The 19210-nt window shown below is 56.6% G+C and overlaps 6 protein-coding genes across 6 annotated transcripts; 3 read left to right on the top strand and 3 right to left on the bottom strand.

Moving 5' to 3' along the window:
• Window positions 1–120: 120 nt before the first annotated feature.
• PHSY_002592 (4-coumarate-CoA ligase) lies at window positions 121–1851 on the bottom strand (the record flags this gene model as incomplete). The annotated part of the gene is made up of 1 exon (XM_012333214.1): window positions 121–1851. One exon carries the CDS (start codon window positions 1849–1851, stop codon window positions 121–123), a length of 1731 nt encoding a protein of 576 aa, XP_012188604.1.
• An 812-nt stretch (window positions 1852–2663) lies between these two features.
• On the bottom strand, window positions 2664–3071 carry PHSY_002591 (lysophospholipase 3 precursor; the record flags this gene model as incomplete). The annotated part of the gene is made up of 1 exon (XM_012333213.1): window positions 2664–3071. One exon carries the CDS (start codon window positions 3069–3071, stop codon window positions 2664–2666), a length of 408 nt encoding a protein of 135 aa, XP_012188603.1.
• Window positions 3072–5047: 1976 nt separating this feature from the next.
• On the top strand, window positions 5048–7921 carry PHSY_002590 (hypothetical protein; the record flags this gene model as incomplete). The annotated part of the gene is made up of 1 exon (XM_012333212.1): window positions 5048–7921. One exon carries the CDS (start codon window positions 5048–5050, stop codon window positions 7919–7921), a length of 2874 nt encoding a protein of 957 aa, XP_012188602.1.
• A 213-nt stretch (window positions 7922–8134) lies between these two features.
• PHSY_002589 (translin) lies at window positions 8135–9252 on the bottom strand (the record flags this gene model as incomplete). The annotated part of the gene is made up of 2 exons (XM_012333211.1): window positions 8135–8256; window positions 8361–9252. The coding sequence occupies 2 exons, from the start codon at window positions 9250–9252 to the stop codon at window positions 8135–8137; spliced, it is 1014 nt and encodes a 337-aa protein (XP_012188601.1).
• A 966-nt stretch (window positions 9253–10218) lies between these two features.
• On the top strand, window positions 10219–13641 carry PHSY_002588 (hypothetical protein; the record flags this gene model as incomplete). The annotated part of the gene is made up of 1 exon (XM_012333210.1): window positions 10219–13641. One exon carries the CDS (start codon window positions 10219–10221, stop codon window positions 13639–13641), a length of 3423 nt encoding a protein of 1140 aa, XP_012188600.1.
• An 883-nt stretch (window positions 13642–14524) lies between these two features.
• On the top strand, window positions 14525–18763 carry PHSY_002587 (calcium/calmodulin-dependent protein kinase; the record flags this gene model as incomplete). The annotated part of the gene is made up of 1 exon (XM_012333209.1): window positions 14525–18763. One exon carries the CDS (start codon window positions 14525–14527, stop codon window positions 18761–18763), a length of 4239 nt encoding a protein of 1412 aa, XP_012188599.1.
• Window positions 18764–19210: the final 447 nt, after the last annotated feature.

The following is a 19210-nucleotide window of genomic DNA, read 5'->3' as shown; positions in this document are numbered from 1 at the left end:
ATCAACAATTCAGAGGTTTCAATTTGCATCCACTTGTGTTGTGACAACGAAGACATGTCTGACCCGGGAGCAGCGTTTGGAACCTGACCTTTTCACATCAAAATCGACCATTGACGACAACTACAAATTGGAACGTGGCAGAGAGACATGCTGTCCTTGCTCAAGAGACTTCAGCATAGCTCTGACGTCCTTCCTCAGGATCTTGCCACTAGCACCGACGGGTACCTTGTCGACGAAATAAATGCCGCCGCGCAAGAACTTGTGGTGTGAGACTTTGGATCGAACGAACTGGTCGATCTCCTCGGCCAAAGCGTGCTTTGACAAATGCTGCTGTTGCTGTGCATCCACACTGAGCTCCACAAAGGCACAGGGCAGCTCGGTGCCATTCTCTTTGTCGTAGCGACCGACGACTGCCGCAGCTGCGATCTTGGGGTGGCTGATGAGAACGCCTTCGAGATCAGCGGGGGCGACCTGGTATCCTTGGTACTTGATGAGTTCCTTGAGCCGGTCGACGATGCTAAATTCGCCAGTGCGAGGATCGACCGTGACGATATCGCCAGTGCGGAAGAAGCCGTCCTCGGTGAACGATGCCTTTGTCTCTTCTGGGTTAGAAACATAGCCACGAAAGACCTGATCGCCCTTGATCAGCAGCTCTCCACGTTGACCTGGCTCAACAGGTTCTCTCGTCGATACATCGACCACTTTTGCCAGCGTCCCAGGGATCAAGCATCCCACCGAACCGGGGGTCTGCTGTCCACTAGAAGCATCCAGACCGGCCACAGTGAGCTCGGTCATGCCCCAACCTTGCTTGACTTCCACGCCCGTGAGCTGCAAAAACTTGGCTTCGGTCTCAGCATCCAGTGGTGCGCCTCCACAGCGAACGTTTTTGACGGTAGCAAAGGTGTCTCGACTAAGTCCCGGATGCTTCATCAACTTGGTGAGCGCAGGAGGGACCATGCCGATCATGTTGATCTTGTGCTCGGGAACTGCCTTGCACAGCGAGTCTGGTGTAAAGGGTCGGAGGATGAAGAGTTGGCCTCGCGTCTTGAGCACGAGATGCAGCTGACCGACGAGACCAATCGCGTGGAAGAAGGGAAGGAAAGTAAGCACTCGGAGCTGCTCGCCGCTGAGCGCGTCAGGTATGTATCCGGGAATGTTGAGGTTCATGGACAGCATGGAGACGAGATTCTTGTGCGATATCTGGACCGCTTTGGGCAGACCTGTTGTGCCGGATGAAGATGGGAGGTAGGCGGTGGTGTTGAGGTCGCCAGGCATGTAAGACTTTGCCGCTTTGGCCGATGCCTCGTCTGCGAGCAGTTCGCCGATGGAAAGCACACCACCGCGACCTAGCTTGGTATCGGTAAGCACGACGGTGAAGGTCTTGATGCTGGCGGCAGCCGCGCGACCGAGGTGGGTGCTGTGGATGATGACCTTTTTCGGTTTGACGAGATTGTATACGTGCTTGAGCTCCCTGCGAGCGTAGTCTGGGTTTGCGAGCGCTACTTGAAGACCAGCAAATTGCGCTGCCATGACGCAGACGGCAAAGTCGATGGACGAGTGAAGAGCTACGAGGATGGTGTCACCGGGTTTGAGTTTGGCCTTTGTGAGGAGGCCGAGACCAAACTGCTGCGAACGCAGCTTGAGCTGACCGTAAGAAATGGTCTGACCCGTCGAGCAAATGGTGATGGCTGCGCCGGCATCATCGAAGCTGACGTTACCCAGGCAAAAGTCATAGACAGATGTCAGTGGGACTTTTGGCGGTGGCAGCCGAGATGCGTAGATGCCCGTCTTGTGGTTGTAGACCGTGAAAGGGCCTAGAGAGACGTTGGATTCACCGCCAGGCTGCGTCATGGTTGACCTCCTTGCAACGTGCTTCGCCTGAAGAGAGCCGCTCGACGATTGCTGTGGGGGGAGGAAGATGTAGGGACGTTGCTATATAGGCGAAAAGCTGTCCGATGCTGCATCTCTAATGAGATGGACAGCGTAGGGTTCAGGGCCGGTTGCTTGAGCTTGATGACATGGCCATGCTGACCGACAGATCTGCGAGGAGAGGATCACAAATTCACTGCCTAGGGGTTGTCATGTGTCCGTTGTCATGTGTCTGCCTTGTAATCGACCGTTTGGAACGAAGCTTGGGATGCAGGTCGGCGTCGAAGCTAGGAACGAAAGTCCAGAGAGGGAAAGAACAGTGAAGCAAGGGGAAGCTAAGTTCAGCGGAACCAGTGTAAGAAAGGGCCACTTCCTTGTTGCGCGAGCTACTACAGTATCCTGCGCAAGCCGAATAATCTTTGGTCGGAGTCGTTCAAACCCAGTCGGGAAGAATGAGCCGGATGCTAAGAAGCGAGGAGCGTGGTCAGACGATCGAGCCCGAAGCGCTACTGTTGTCTTACAAGTCAGGTCGGGAAGACTTAGCCGGATGCTACCCGGAGGAAAGAAAGCAGCGGGGTGAAACGACCGAGCTCAAAGCGCTCTCTTGAACAGCGGCAAGGGCTGAAGCGAGTGTGGGGTTGGTGCATCGGCCCAAGCGCCTAACAGCGACTTTCGCCTGTCAACTCGAGCTTATTGATAATTTCGTAGACAAAATGGCCCGCACCAAAAACGAATCTGTCGATCCCCAAGGGTCAGGGGGCAAGAGATCGGCGATCGTCGCTCGTTTTCGAAATTCACGTCGGCTGCTCCTGTTCCGAATCCAAGCGCAGCGACGCTTTCTGCGCTCTCGAAGCGCCTGCATGAAGAACCCTCTCCCACGAACTCCGCCTCAACTTTAGCATGGGTACGGAAACGGCGACCCTTCTGACGCTGGGGTCGACGGTTTTCGCTTCGGATTCAAATTGACACCAGCGCGGCCACCGATCATGCTCATTGTTAGCCCGATGATTACGGTAGGTACAGCTGAGATGGCCCTTGGATTCGGGGAGCAGGATCTTCTCAGCCGGCAGGGTAGACATGAGCCGACCACAAGCAGCGCGATGACAGCTTCGGGAATCAAACTCAGACAACGCAGAAGCCAAGTTGAGACTCCGCTCCAACTTTGTGAGACCACGCTGTTTCGCGAAGCCCTTCCGCGACATCGTCGTACGACTACTGAAGTGTTGTATCAGCAGCTTTGATCCGTACAATCGTTCGTTCTCTGGTCTGAATCTGGGAGTTGTGTGAGAAGGCAAGGCCGCGGCCAAACAGCATTTTCCGCCTCGCTTCCACGCCAAGCGATCCGATCGTCGTCGTTCTCGCATCGAGTTGCCACCACTTTGCACGCTTGCAGAAGATGTCGTGTTCCCGACAAAGTGTTAGCTCCAGTCTTCGTCTCGCTTGCGAGGATGCTCTTCGGCAGTCCTGACGTGGGACGAAGGGGAGGAAGCCGCTTGCGAGGCTGCTTTGGTTTTCGCGGATCCGACGCTTTGTCTGGCTGGCTGGTGTGGCTTGGTCTGCTTGGCTCGCTTAGACGATCAGATCCCGCAAGGAGCAAGCATGCATGCCATGACTTTCCTTGCGTTGCTCGCCATCGATCCGCCATCGAATGTGGGCGCCTTTCCTTCCACCTGTGACGAAAGATGGTGCCAAGCTTCGTCTTCTGCAGACAGCCAGCTTTGTCCGGATGTGGGTCTCAAGGAAGCAGACTCTGAAAGCTTGTGCTGGGATGGGTTGAAATGCTGCAGACGGTTATGCGCGTAAAATTTCCGTTGCCGGTGGACACCTTCGCTTCAAGCGCCTACCATTTTTTGAGCTATATTTAAACGGAAAACTTCGGTCTCAGCCGACGTCTGTTGCGAGCAAGCATTGACGATCCGTTCCCATCCAACTCTACATCTACACTGCACATGCACTGCAGACCATCCAGCACTTTTGTGACTGAGAGTCATTCGTTACCGTTACGGCTGAGATTGGCTCCTTGAGAGGTCCTACCACTACACAGAGGACTGAGTCAAGGTGAGATGCATGCAACGAGGAAAAAGCCTTCTGATTCTAATTTTTTAGTTAAACAATTGATTTGCATGCATGCATGCATGCAACTGGAGTTAGGCGCTTTGGTCTTCAAACTGCCTACACGCCAGGCTGTTACGCAATGCACTCTTCTCCTCGCTTCTGTCTCGGTTGTCTTTCGCCTTTTGTGTATCTCTCTGTTCGGTCGGTCGGATGATCCGCTGCCGCTGCCGCTGGTGCCGCTGACCGACTCAAGCAATTTTATCCGCAGCGGCCGATTGCGCCTGGAGCTGTCAAGCTCGAACTGCATCCATCAAACAAGGGGTCCTCTCTCCCTCTATTTTCGGGGGCCACAATGGTTGCTCGACGCCAACCTTGCTGCATGACCCGCTCCCCTGGTCGACTAAGCGAGGCCTGCCTTGTCCATCACGCAGTCCACGCCACCGCCAAGAAACCAAAAGATCAGATGCGTGCTTGATTTCCACTGCATCCGCAAAGTGGTGTACGCTCTACTCCTTGTGACTTCCCCCTTCCGCTTCACAAACGATCCGATCGACCATCACCTCTTCGAGCTTCACCTCGTTGTTGCTCCCCACCCTCGTTCGCTTCACGCCGGTCTCACACACACTCTTCTTCACCGTCGTTGTCACGCGGTATTCACTCATTTCGACTCAGCAGCCCACTCATCGGATCACATCCGACGGCTCCCACACACTCTGGCTCCGACTCTTCATCTCGATTCTCGACTTTCGACCGAGTGACCGCACTGCGTCCTTCGCATCCGTCAAGGGTGACCCGCATCATCGCTGAATTTTGGCTTGCCCACCACGCCATCAGAGAGGTCGTGAGCCTGACCACAACCTTGGCCATCGTCGAATCTTTCATTGCATATCTCTTGGATCACCAGTGCCTGTTGATCGCTCTCATTGCCTCACGCAGCCGATCTCCTGCAAGCGCCGCCGGGGTCGCTCTCATTCCCCAATGCCACTCTGACATCGAGCATATCCTCTTGCAGTTATCTTGTCTTCCCTCGGCCGTGCAATCGCTGACGACACCTCGCCGCCACCACGGCACCATCGACCGGCTTGTTGGCTAGTCGCGGTGCCGGCAGGCGACGTTTCTCGCCATGCCGTTCCAACTGAGTCCCGCTTCACTCGTTGATCAACGTGCATCGGACTATCCGAGTCTGCTGCTCTTGCCCGACTCGGCTTTGCCCTTGGCCGCTCAGGCTTTCGGCAACTTTTCCGCCAACGTTCCCATCAACGTCGCCGTTCCTCAGATCTTTGTCGTCAACCCGACCAGCGACAACATCTTCCGCCATGTTGATTCCGAAAACGCCCACGCAGCCATCATCGGCCTCATCTACTTTTCCATGTGGATGGGCGCTCTCGGCTGGGACATTGTCTCCACCGTCCCTTTTGACGTTCGCGTCGTCAAGGAGACCACGTGGTCCAGCAGTTTCTCCAGCATCTACTCGATAGCCTACCTCCTCTCCCGCTACGTCAGTCTCTCTTGGCTCATCACCGCAGTCACCAACAGCGTCATCATGACAAACCAATGCGATGCTTGGATGAAGGGGAGCACCGCCTTGTTCAGCGTCGGTATCAGCGCCACCATGCTCGTCTTCTGCCTTCGCACCTGTTCCATCTGGCATATGAGGCAAAAAGTCGTCTCCTTGGTCGTCTCGGCATGGTTCTTGGTCGTCGCCTTTGCCGTTCTCCTCCCCGTCATGAGCAACGGTTCTCAACTTCCGACTTCCAACTTTTGCTCTTGGCACTTCAACGGACTCTACGTCGTCGGTGTGTTCGGCGCGCTGCTCGTCTTTGACCTTCTCTGCCTCGTGCTCACCGTCTGCAAACTCAACAAGGCTGGTTGGCGCGGCTTGATACGCAGCCTCTTTCCCTCGGGTCGACACAACCTCGATGCAGAAGACGTCAAAACCATGCTCGTTCAGAAGACCACCGCCTTCTTTGCCATTCAGTTTCTCTTCCTCATCTCGGCGCTTCTCGTTTACGTTCTCACCGACACGTACGCCTATCGCATGATGAACATCGTCGCAAGCGTCGCAGTCGCCAGCTCCATGGCAGGTCGCATCTTCCGACGCGCCTGGAGACAAACCCGCGAATTGGCGCCTCACAACCTCAATCGACCTCCTTCATACTATCCTGCCTGGGCGGAGGAGCACCCCGAAGCCACATTCAGCCGCAGCGACGTTCATTCTGTTTACACGCCCTCCGATCAGCCCGCGGCAGGAGGACATCCGGAAGCCGGTGCCATGGTTGCGGCGCGCGCTAGACGTCACCATGACAAGCACGATTCATTTGCGTTCTACGTCGAGGGCGAGTTTCGACCGCAGAACAAGGCCCGATCCATGTCCAGCCCGTCCTTGCGATCCATCCCAAGGACGTTGTCATCCACGACCGCTACCAACCAGATGCGCGAGATGGAGGCTGGCCATGCTGCAGCCGAGCCCGGTTCCGATGTTTTAAGCATGGTACCCGGCACCATGGTCATTGCCCGCAACAATCTGGCAGTGCCAATCAGTGATAGCACGAGAGCCATGCGTCGAGATTCTTCAGCGTCGCAGGGCGTACCCGCCCCCGCTTACTCGCGTCGCTTGGGTTCGGCGTCCTCGTCAAGACCACACACCGGCGGTTCGGACGCTCCGGCCTGCGCTGCGAGACGTCCCACATCTGCCAATGGACAGAATTCACCCCGACGCGGCGTATATCCGTCCATGCCGAACATACAGCTTCCGGCTAGCACAGTCGCGCCCCAGCCCCACTCGTCAAATCTGTTTTCCGGCCTGCCCGCCAGCTCTTTCCATGACATAGCAGACGCACAGTTGGCCGCGGGTCCTCGCAATCATCACGAGGACTCCAATGGCAAACAAGCACAGCAGGAAACGGTCATGGAGGAGCGGCGCCGCACTTTTGTCACCTCGCCACCGCTGTCTGCTGGAGTCAGGCTCAATAGTAAAGAGGTCTACAACGTCGACAATGTCAAAGCCGCAGCGCGACTAGGACCGAGGCAGAAACATATACACAAGGCGCTCGCCCGTCCGGCGACAGCGTCTTCAGTGCCGCTGGCTCCCGCTCTGGAACTGTCAGGGTGGCGCGGATCTGCCAGAACGGAGACTGATCCCACGCGGCGTGGTGCCACAGCCGACGCCATCGGCTCAGCAGAACCTTCATCACCGCCCTCCTTAGGGGAAGCTTCTCCGGCATCGGATCAACAACGCACCCCACGACCCAAGACAGCGCCCTCATGGCCGTCCCCTTCACTCTCGGCAACGGGTTCTGCCGCCTCGGATGTGACTGTGTTGCCTCGCGCATTCGGCAAGCCGGCTCCATCCTCTCAAGCGCATCCCGGCGCCTCTGATGCCGACCATACACCGTTCGTGACGACCGGGACTGACGACGACGCGCTTCTTGCATTTCTAGATACTGTGGAGCAAGACTCGCGTGACCGAGCCGGATGTCATCCAACGGCGCCGCCTGCAGCCTTTGCGAACGCTCTGGCAACAGATGACACGCGTCCGCGTACATCACGAGGTAACACAGCTACATCTAGTGGCAGCTTCGACGCGGATGAAGGCAAAGAACTTCAGCTCAGCCCTGGCGCGCAACTTCAGGTAGATGCTCGCGGCCGCCGTGCATCGGCATCTGCATCCGCACAGATGCGATCTGGCATGTCGTCACGCGACGGACAAGGCTGCCAAACACGGGCCTCTACGTCTGCAGGCGCAAAAGGCCGGCCCGGAACGAGTGAAGGCGGCAGCAGCGCACATCGTCCATCGACAGCGATTGGCGAGTCGGTGAAACCATTTGGATTTGGCACGTCCGGCTCTGCCCCACGCCGAGGATCCAGGGCTCAGACAGCGGGTGCGATCAGCGACGATGAAGAGGGCGAGGCCAATGCTGAACTCGGATCTGTGATTCGGAACGAGTATGCCAAGCTGGCAGCGCGCGCTCAGATGCCCCTTGATCCGCCATGTTAGTCAAGACAAATTTTGCAAGCTACCGTCGCTACCATGCTCGTTGTTTCCCCTTTCCGATACATCTCTCCCTGCTCCTGACCAATTCCGCCTTGTCACTGTCCTTTTCGAGCCATGCAAGCTCGGTGTCACGTAATCGCATCTGCATTTTGTTATCTGAGTCTTGCCTGTCTCTGTGGCTGAAGTCTGTATTGCACTTTCCAGTGATAACGCTTTTTACTCGTCGTCGTCGCGGACATTTGGTTCGGAAGAAGACGCCAGCGTTCTTCGTACCATTTCGCGGAGAGCCTGTGGATCCGAGCCGAATTCGGCGGAGCGGACTGTGATCGCGTACAGGACTGTATCAAGAAGCGGTGGCGGACAGATGTGAAGATGAAAAGTCAGATGAACCGCTCTCAGAGAGCCTGGGCCTGTGGTTTACAGCTGATAAGCGGCAACTCACTGTCTTCGATCTTGCGTAGACTCTGATTCGTAACCGTCTGCTTCTTTTTGAGATCACGCACGAGCGGGACGAATGGATCGAGCGCATCTCGGAGCTGCCGAGTCAGGCTGAGTACTTGTTTGACCACTGAACCCGTATCGCCCTGGCCAACGGCATTGGTGGCGAAGCGCATCAATTCGCCCGTCAAGTCGGAGAGTCCGAGAAGGTATCGATGGATGGGAACGTGTAGTGCCTGGCTGTCCACCGAGGTTGACGGGGCGGTTTGTGAGAGATCTGACTGCTGGCTGTAGAAGTGTGACTCTGGGACAGGTTCTGCGAGGAACCGAGCCTGAATCTGCTGTAGTGTGATGAGTCGTGTAGTGCGCAGGTAATGATAGAAAGAGATGGCTTCGATGAACTCCTCTAGCCCACCGCCAATGTTGCGCTCGTATCGCTGAGCTCGAAGCCGCTTCGCCGACGCGTCCACTTGTTCCACAGGTGAATCTAATGATCCAAGACCTTCTGACAAGGCTGCCTGCCGCAAGAGCGATACGATCTCTTGCAACTTGGTCTCAGCTTCTGAGAAGAGGTTCTGCGCCTTTGGAGATTGCTGTGCCGATGCAAAGTCATTAACGTCGACTCGATGAAGCAGGAAGATGACCTTTTTGGAGAGTGCCGTCACATCGCGGGATGACTTGATGAGGCGCTCACGTCGATCGTTGTGGGAGTCGATCTCGTCTCGGAAGGAGCCGAATGCTTCGAGGACCTTCGAGCTCGATGACGCTGTCGCTGCTGAAGAAGCAGCGCTTGTGTCCTTCGGAACGCTCCGGTCGTCGGATCGAGTCCGCTTGCTGGGAAATGGCCGGGACGGAGCCGATGGCGACGCGGCTCTTTCCTTGCGTACTTCTGACATGAGCCAAGTCAGCCGAAAACAAGGCGGACTAAGAGCTAGTTTGAGGGTGTGCTCGTGTTCACCAAGCAAGCAAACGGCATCAGCGGTCTTTCAGCTGGTTCTTCTCATCATAGTCATATACCTCCACAAAACTCAAAGCGCAGCGTTCGTGTCCCGACTCCCGCTGAGATTTTTTCTTGGCTTTTCAGCTCGAGTAAGATTAGATGCACGGATTGCAGGCTGGCCCCTGATGGGTAAGGGCACTTTACCCACAAAGCTGATATGCGGACCTGCACGTCAGACGGAACGAAAGAGGAAAATACCGTTTCTGCATCTCCGGATTCTTGGTTCCGGAAAATATGTGAGAGGCGTGTTTTGAATGTGTGATACAGCAGCACAGCTCTCAGCATACGGTTGCAGGAGCTGCAAGTTCATGGTTTCTGCTTTGAACGTTTTGTGGCTGCATGATTCCTCGTCCCACCATCGTACTCAGGGCATCTCCGCCTATCGAGCCTGCCCGCCGATCGGATTCTCGACTGGTGCACATCAGCCGCAATCGCCAAGTCACGTTGAAGAACGTCGACGTTGGGCTTCGATCGAAGCACGCCTGTCGTTGCTTAGCCAGCGCGGAACCCGACCACTCCTTGTTTTGCTAGCAAGCCGTCAGTCTAGACAAAGATGCCGACCATGGCAAACAGTTCGGATGCTCCGTCTAGATCGCTAGCAGATGCGCAAGCCTCTGCCCGAAGAGGATCATCCTCCGACCAGGGCGTTCCGACCGAGGCTCCTTCCACGTCCAAGGGCAAGCCTGGCAAAGATTCGACCAAAACCGCTTCAAAGCTACCAGCTTGGGTCAAGGACAACATCACATCCGCACGCTCGTGGCGTATTCTGGCAAGATGTTGGGTAGCTACGTGGGCCAATTTTCTTCTCATGATCCCTGGTCCTTCCCTTCGCGTCCTCGGTCAAGCCGCCTTCTTCGGGTGCATGCTTACGCTCATGATTCCGCCGTCGATGCCTCTCTTCATCTTCTTCATCGCCTTCAGCACTTTGGCAATCGGCGCTCTCGTGGGCTGGGCTTGGGGATGCGCTGCTGTGGCTGCGGCTACGCGCGCTAGGAGCCAACCCTTGCTGGCGTCAGCGGTCCAGCGCGTCAACTCATCAGCTGCTTCGGCAACCAATCCCGAGGCGTACGTCATCCAGGCAGTATTCCAGGGCGAATACCTAGATGTGCGCTCTACAGCAGTCTGCGGCGTGTTCCTCATGATCGCAGTCTACTTCACTGCTGTTCTCCAGGTCAAGCTTCCAAAACTCAAGATTGGCTCCATCTTTCTGCTCATCGTGGCTGATGTCAACTGCGGTTACGGGCCGTTGTTCCCTTACGCCAGATATACACTGGCCGAGACGTTCATGATTCCTATCGGCTGCAGCTTGGCCATCTGCCTCGCCGCGCAGATCCTCATCTTTCCAGAGACGCTCGCTTATTCCTGGCAGCTTCGCTTCGTCTCTATGCTCGAGACAACCCGCGATCTCGTCCGACTTCACTCTTCCGCACTTGCCGACGTCTCGCAATGTCACGACTCCGTCGACTCCACTTCGTCTCAGACTGGGCAAAGCCAGCCTTCGGACGACTTGTTGCAACGAAACCTCACAGCCGAAGACGAGGCAGCAAAAATTGCCGCTCAACTTCTTGCCAACATCAAAACGAATCGTACCGCCGTCGCCGAGCAGATCGAGGATATCAACGGCCAGACGGTCTGGCTCGGAATGGAATTCTACCGATCTTACCTCAGCGCTCACGACATGAAGACCGTCTTCCGCAAATCTCGCTCGGTCAGTCTTCAGCTCTCGCTGCTCAACGCCTTTTGGCGGATGATCAATCACGAAGAAGGACTTGCGGATCGTCATACATTTGACGAGGAGTGGGACCCGTCCAAAGCTGAGTTGGGCTACTCCGTAGATGGAGAACACGGAACAGAGGCTTTGCCCTCCAAGGAGCGCCTTCGACCCATCAGACTGCACGAGACGCACACGATACACCGCGTGCGTAAGGACATTTTCACAAGCGAAGCTCGGCAGCAGGTGTCCATGTCACGCATGCTGCGCATCCTGCACACCGCAGTCTCACCATCACTCGACGCCGCCTCCAACTCGATCAAGGCAGTCCAGACCTACTTCAGTGCCAACCTCTCTTGGAGGCAGAAGCGTCCCATCGACCAAATCCTTCAAGAGCTACACGAGACAAAGACCGCACTCGACAATTCTCGACGAAGCTTGCTCAACGAGACTAGATTGCAACTCCTGCAGCCCTACGCTGAGCATTTCCATGCCCTGCATCCCGATCTAGACCTCGAAGAACACTTTTTGCAAACCAAAGAATCCATTCGCGCTTTCCGAGCTGGTGCGCGGCCGCTTCAGATTTGCCTCGTATACGTGACGAATGTCATCGATGCTCTCGACGCTGTCTCGCAGCTTCACGACGAGCTTCTCACCATTGCCGATCGTGCTGGAACAAGGAAGCGCATCTGGGCTCCAAAGCATCTAGGCCGCTTCTTCGGCATCCTTACAAGCGACAAGCGAGGATCGTCCGATGGTCTCGATCGCTTGGGGCAGGGCGATGGTCAATTCGAACGTGAAGACGATCTTGATCGCGATTTCCGAGAGGACCGTGCCGACACCACGTCGTCTGTTGGTGACACGCGATCCAGAGGCAACTTGGACGGCCACCTTGACGACGAAAGCGACGTAGACGAGGATGATTCAACGCATCGCTCCTCAACTTCCCGCTCTTCTCCGCAGGTAGACGAGGAGAAGCTCTCCGGTGCGGCCAGCGCGAAGCAGAACTCCAAAAACGTCAAGCGCGAGCGCCAACAGCGCTACTACGCTCGTGATCCGGACGCTTTGCCGCCCACAAAGATCACTCATCGCATCGGAAGGGGCATCGCAGCTACGTATCACTTTGTCACCGGATCGACAGGCATCTACGCGTTGCGGATGTGTATAGCCTCATTCGCGATTTGGATCACCTTCGTGATCCCACATTCAGCCGGCTTCGTCTATCAGCATCGAGGTATCTGGGCTTTGATCATGGCGCAAACAGCTGCGGCACTCTCTGGGGGCGAGATGATCTTCACTTTTGCCGCCCGCATCATCGGCACCGTGATCGGACTGCTCTACGGAGCCGTGCTGTGGTACATTTCGACCGGCAAAGGCCACGGCAACCCGTACGGTCTGGCTGCCACGATGGCGGTAGGATTCGTTCCGCTCGTCTTTGTGCGTATATGGGCTCCAAAGATGCTCCTGCTTCCTGCCATCATGACGGGCGTATCCGTCGTGCTCATTGTCGGATACTCTTGGATTGACACGCACCTCGCTGTGACGGCGAACAGCGGTATCGGCATCGAACTTGCATGGAAACGTGCGCTCTTAGTGATCATAGGCATGTTCGTGGCTTTGATTGTCATGATCTTCCCGCGACCCGTGTCGAGCCGCTTGCTGCTGCGCAAGAACATGGCCAAGGTAACGCGACAGCTCAACGACTTGTTTGTTGAGGTGATGGAGGTCTGGATTGCCCGGAATCGTACGCACATGCAGCATGCCGAACAGTCTGGCTTCACGAATCAGATCGAAGCCGGCGGTGACGCCAAAACGTCGCGAAGCGATGCCATTGCCAAGCTTTGGGAGGAGCGTGAGGCAGTGGTTCGAGCGAGGTTCATGGCGGTGAATGCCCGGATCGCCATGTACCCCATGCAGATTGGGATGGCGACGATGGACTTTCACATTCGCGGCAGGTGGCCTGCCGAAAGGTACGTCGAGATTGCCACGGTCCATGCGACAATCTTGGAATCGCTGGGAGCCATCGTGACATCGGTCCGGGCGTTCGATGGCTTGTCGACAGTACCGGAGGCGGACACCTCAAGGCCGAGCGCTGCTTCCAAGCGGGGCGAAGATCAGGTGGACTGGCAACTGCTCATGTCGACGTCGACGTCGCTGCTGGATCCTCAATACCTTTCAGAGATCTGCACGGTGTTTGATCTGCTGTCAAAAGCGTTGCGAAATGGCGAACGTCTCAATCACGCCTACTTCTCCTTGCTGGAGAACAACTTCAAGTACGCGAACCGCAACCGCAGTGTAGACGCATTTTTGCGAAGGCAGGACGCCGAAGGCAGGGGACAGGAGGTACCTAGACAAGGCCAAGATGTGCTCAACTGGGGCATCTTGCGCGATCCCATGTACCTGCGCTACACCACAGCACGCATGGCGTCGATCACGCTCGCAGGCGAGCTTGACAAGTTCAGGGCGATCGTTCAGGACCTGGTGGGCGAAAGCTCTTTGCGTGGGTTCGACATGCTCAAAGAGACGCACGACGAACGCATGATGCGTGCCCGGGCTGCTTTTGACGATGCATAGACTTGCGTGCTTGCAGTCATTCAGAGTCGTATCGGCGCTTCTTGTTGGTAGCCCACACATTGTCACTACTTTATTCACCGTCATTCCTCGAACAATCATTCTTGACTCAGTGTGAAGCTCGATCAGCGTCCGAAAATTTCGGCGATACGTAGTCGCAGCGACACGTGGGAAAGGACGAATGTCGATCGCGACCGTTGTGGACCCTTGAGCTAGCCTCGCCTCTGGCGGGAAAGGAAAGATGGTCAAAGAGAGGCAGGCAACCGCAAATCGAAATCGGCCTCTGACAGCGAGCTGAGCCTGCGTAATCCCTCCAGCGCTGACCCAATTGCGGCTCTTTCCACGAAAAGAGAGAGAGAAGGGAGACAGAGTGACGTACAGCCGTGCCCAATACGTTGTTCCCCAGTGTTGAGGTGGAGGCGGAAAACGTAATTTCAGGTGATTTTCCAAAGCAACGCGCCAGCTGAACCTGTTCTTTTGGGTTGGACGAGCGAGATACCAGGTGCGAACGCCGATCTGGAGACGTGTAAGAATCGATGCGCGAGGTGCCTTTCACGCACACACGCACCACAGACGCTAGGCTGGACACACACGCATGCAGCTCAGCGAAAAAGCAAACAGCAGCAGCAGCAGAAGGCGACCTGACCACACAGCCTGTGCACGGTGCCCGCTCTCGACCTAGCTTCCGGTGTATCCGATTCGGTGGACACCTCGAGGCTGCGATTGAGCTGCCTAGCTCTTGATTCGCCGACACGACCCTTGATTCAACCAGGCATACTGCTTCCCGCCTCGCTTGCAACCAGAGACGTTACAGAAGCAGATTGTCATCCCTTTGCAGGTCTTATTGTAGTCAGAAACGACGCCTTTGTCCACATTGCATCGGAGCATGGCCGATGCCTCGTCCACAACGCCCTCTTGCAACAACACCATCACCGCCGTGCTCCCTGCTCCGACTCATCTCGGTCATCCCCCCTTCAGCTCTACGACGGCACATCCCGAACCATTGGAGGCATCCGTCACACCTTCTGTAGCCGAACCTCCTGAGACCGAGCAGAGGCGACCGCAGCAAATCATCATTGCCAACCCAGCATACACTCCTCTGCCCTCTTCACTGACCCAGAACGTAGCTAGCATCGCCACTCGAGACGCGACTGCTCCGGACGCATCCTCTGCGCCACCCACTCTCCGCGGCATCCATCATTCGCTAGCTTCGCAGCTTTCCACTCGCACTTCATCTCGTCGGTCCGCACGAACATCTTTCCCTTTCACCTCACAAAACATCGCCAACACGTCCGCCCCTTCGGCCTCGCCAGGCAAACGCCTCTCCTCATTCTTCCAGAAGCGAAATCCCAGGGACGTTCGCACTCCCGTCGAATCCTGCGAGCCTGCTCCCACCGCTTCCGCATCTCCGCCCGACCTCGAACGCATCGGTACGCACAGTGGCGGTCTTGTCACGGGCTCGTTGAACCGCGCAAGATCATCCAAGCGAGATCAAGTCAAGATGGTCGGCTCGCATATTCATCATGCTTTCCGTTCGTGGTTCAAAGAAACCGAAAAGGATGGCACACCGCTCCTCCCGGTCCAGCTGTCCAAAAAATACAGCGTCCTGCCGCAGGTGCTCGGTCAAGGCTCCTTTGCGGTTGTCAAAGCTGTCGTGGACAGGTCCACGGGCGAACAGCGCGCCCTCAAGATCATCGCAAAGAAGCCGCTCAAGGACAACAACGAGAAGATGCTCAAGGAAGAGATCACCATCCTCGGCAAGGTCGAGCATCCCAACATCATCAAGATGTGGGACCTCTACGAGACAAAGGAGGGCGTCTTCATTGTCACTGACCTCTGCCGCGGAGGCGAGCTCTTTGACCGCCTCGTCGAAAAGGTGCACTACAACGAGCTTGACGCACGTCACATCATGAAGCAGATCCTCGAGGGCGTTGCTTATCTCCACGAACACGATATCATCCACCGCGATTTGAAGCCCGAAAACATCCTCCTCCGCGACAAGTCTGATTCAAGCGAGGTTGTCATTTCGGACTTTGGCCTGTCTCGCTTCATCCCGGATGAAGGGCTGCTCATGACCGCCTGCGGCTCTCCGCAGTACGTATCGCCAGAGGTGCTTCTCGGCAAAGGCTACGACGCTGCCGTCGATATCTGGTCGAGCGGTGTGATCGCCTACGCCCTTCTCGGTGGTTACACCCCGTTCTATGGCGAAGATCAGCCAACGCTCTTCAAGCAGATTATCAAGATGGAGGTGCAGTTCGAGCCCGAGTACTGGTCCGAAGTATCCGACACGGCCAAGGACTTTATCCTGCACTGTCTCTGTCCAGCCGACAAGCGCATGACCGCTCGTCAGGCACTCGCTCACCCTTGGCTCGCCAACTTGCCTCCGCTGCACGAAGAGAGCGCAAGAGGAGCCTGCCTCAAAGATCGCACCCTTCGCAACCTCACCGCCATGCGCAAGCTCCGCAAGGCCGTCACCGCTGTCGAAGCCGTCAACCATCTTCAGCGTCTCCACGCGCTTCGCCAACAGAATGGCGACGCCTTGCCTCAGAAACAACAATCCTTGCTCAGCATCGCAAGCTACATCCAGTCGTACAAGCGTGGCGACTCTCTTCTCCCGGATCCGGTCGATGGCGAGCTCAGCGCATCGGCGCCCCCAGAGCTGCCCGCCCATGTGCCTGTATCTTCCGAGCCTGCAGAGATGGACACCGACGACGCTCACACAAGCAAGACACAAACAAAGGAGCGACGAGACTCAGCAATGGCGCTCGATCTGACCGTCATGATGGCCCTCATGCCCGAAGGCTGGGGACATGCTGCATCGTCATCGTCGTCCTCCCCCTCGAATTCCGCATCGCGCGGAGGAGGTGGAACTGCGGCGGTAGCAGAAGCCGCTCAGTCCACACTGAATCGCGGTCGCGATCCGACGGCGTCGCCTCAGCATGCGGACGCCAGCATGGACGACAAAGATGGTGTAGCTGATGGTGAGGCTAGCCCATCCGCTTCATCCTCCACCGATCAGTCTGAGGCCACCGTACGGCCCTCAGCCCCACCACCTGCTGCCTCTGCCAATCAGCCCCGTCGCCCCAGTCGCTCTGTGAACAAGAAGGACAACGAATCGACGAAGACTCTCAACTCGCTGCTCGATCAGTACAAAAAGACCGATGTGCCTGCCTCGGCGCGTCTCAACCCAACCGCCGCAAGGACTCAGCCCACCAAACTTACCTTCACCAATGCATGGCGCTATCTGCCCTTCCTCGTCTCGCAAGGAGTCACTATCGGCACCGCCGTTGCATCTCACGCCATCTACGGTCCACCCAAAAAGTCGTGGGGAATTGAGACCTCGATATTCACCAGAGTGTTGCGCGACATTGCCGAATACTCGGAATTCGCCTCGATCGAGGGATTGCAGAGCTTCTTTGACCTCGGTGCCTTCCTTCCGACGCCAAAGGATGGTCTCATCACCCCAGTCACCTTCCGCGTCAAGAAGCGCGGTCTGCGTGGCTTCCTAGCTGAAGCCGACGCAGCTGAGGACGGCAAACGAGAGATCAGCGCAGAGTGGGTCGTCGGCAAGCAGACCTGGCGTCGGCTACAGTCCGAGTGGCGTAGCGGCAAGCAAAAGGGCAAGGAGCGTGTCATCCTCTACATTCACGGAGGCGCCTACTTTGTCATGTCGGCCGCCACGCATCGACCCCTTACCATTTCGTTGTCGAAGTACACCGAGTGCCGTGTCTTTGGTATCAACTACCGTCTTGCCCCCGACACCAAGTTCCCGGGTGCGCTGCATGACTGCGTTGCTTCCTACTTCCGACTCACCGACGATCTTGGCATTCCACCCAGCAACATCGTGCTCGGGGCTGACAGCGCCGGTGGCGGGCTGGCAATCGCGCTCATGTACTATCTCCGCGACAACGACTACGAGCTGCCAAGCGGCGCCATGCTCTTCAGCCCCTGGGTTGATCTCACCATGTCGTGCGACTCGTGGGACACTAACGCCGAATTCGACTATCTGCCCATGCCGAAATCTGGCGACCACATGAACCCGGTCTGGGCATATCTCGGAGAGAACATCGACAAGTACCTCACCCACCCGTACGTTTCTCCGCTCTTCGGCGACATGCACGGTCTGCCACCGCTGCTCATTCAGTGCGGAGATGCCGAGGTACTGCGGGATGAGGTGACGTTACTCGCTCACAAGGCTTCGCTCTCGGGCGTTGCCGTCCGCCACGAGCTCTACGAGGACTGCGTCCACGTCTTCCAGGCATTCCTGTTCCTCGACGCAAGCCGCAAAGCGCTGCAGAGTGCAAGGCACTTTGTACGTACCGCACTCGACAAGAGAGGCAAGTCTCGCCGCTCGTCATCGGCCAAGGCGGGTGAGTCGGCTGTCAACAAGGAGATGGCCAGCGGAGCCATGCAGACGGCACAGGGGAACAAGGTCGATTCAGCGACTGGCGAGAGGAAGGAAGCGCCCAGCGGGGGATCTGCAGATGAATCAGCCGCACCAGCGCAAGAGGCCGCACCGTCGAAAGGCAAGCAGAGTACCGGCGGATTGACGCCCAGCGCTTCGTCCAGCGCGGTCGACGGAGGCATCAATGAGATGGTATCGTTGCCCCACTCGCGATCCGACGGAGACGTTGACGACGACGAAAGCGATGCAGAAGCAGGCACACTGCCTGCCGACGAAGAGGATTGGGAGCTTGACAGACGATCGTCGGGCGAGGAAGGCAGAAACGTGGCGAAGGCGGCCGGGCTGCCTGCCAAGATTGCTCAGAAAGCGCTAGGCACCGACGACAAGGCGGTCACGGAAGAAACCAGCCAGGGCGCAAAGCAAGAGAAGCAAAAGGAGAAGCAGCAGGAAGAATCCCAACCGGCAGCTTCTTCTTCGTTGTTCCCGCAAATGACAATCGAAGAGGCGCGTCTGCGCGGACAGGCTGGCATGCAGCAACAACTTTCATCGGACGCCCCGGCTTTGAGCAAGTTCCATGCTCCTGCCAAGCCACTCACGCCCAAGATGCGACGTTCGAGCAGCGGTAAAGAGCTCACAACCCTGCTCAAGTCGTTCGAAGAGAGCAAGAAGAGCGGAGGCTCCGGTCTCCAGACGAACGTCTGGACACCTTCCAATTCTTGATGTCGTGCATCCGTAGTTCGCCTTGCCTGTCAATCGAGAGTCTGATCTTCTTCGAGTTTGTTGGCGGTAGAACCAGAGATGAATCGAAATGAATTCATTACGCTCGAAGCAGTCTCCGATCATATGTCGAGCATGCCCTGAAGTGAGTGTTTGACCTGAGTAGAAGAATTCTGCGACTCTTGACAAATCATGGCAAAAGAGTTTCTCTAAGGTCAATCACCGCCGTTATAGATTTCAGCCGAAGACGTTGCAGTTCACCGACACAGAAACGAGCATCGCATAGATTCCGCGGAATTCACCCTAGCTTAGCGTGTGAAGTTTGGTCTCGCGACCCGCTTAATTCAACTCGCTACAACAGCGACAAGGTAGTCGCGATGCAGGAATTCTAGTAGGGTTAGGGTTAGGGTTAGGGTTAGGGTTAGGGTTAGGGTTAGGGTTAGGGTTAGG

This window comes from Pseudozyma hubeiensis (genome assembly GCF_000403515.1).
Source record: "Pseudozyma hubeiensis SY62 DNA, scaffold: PHS27, whole genome shotgun sequence".
NCBI classification, from domain to species: Eukaryota; Fungi; Basidiomycota; class Ustilaginomycetes; order Ustilaginales; family Ustilaginaceae; genus Pseudozyma; species Pseudozyma hubeiensis.
This window is presented reverse-complemented; position numbering and strand designations above follow the sequence as displayed.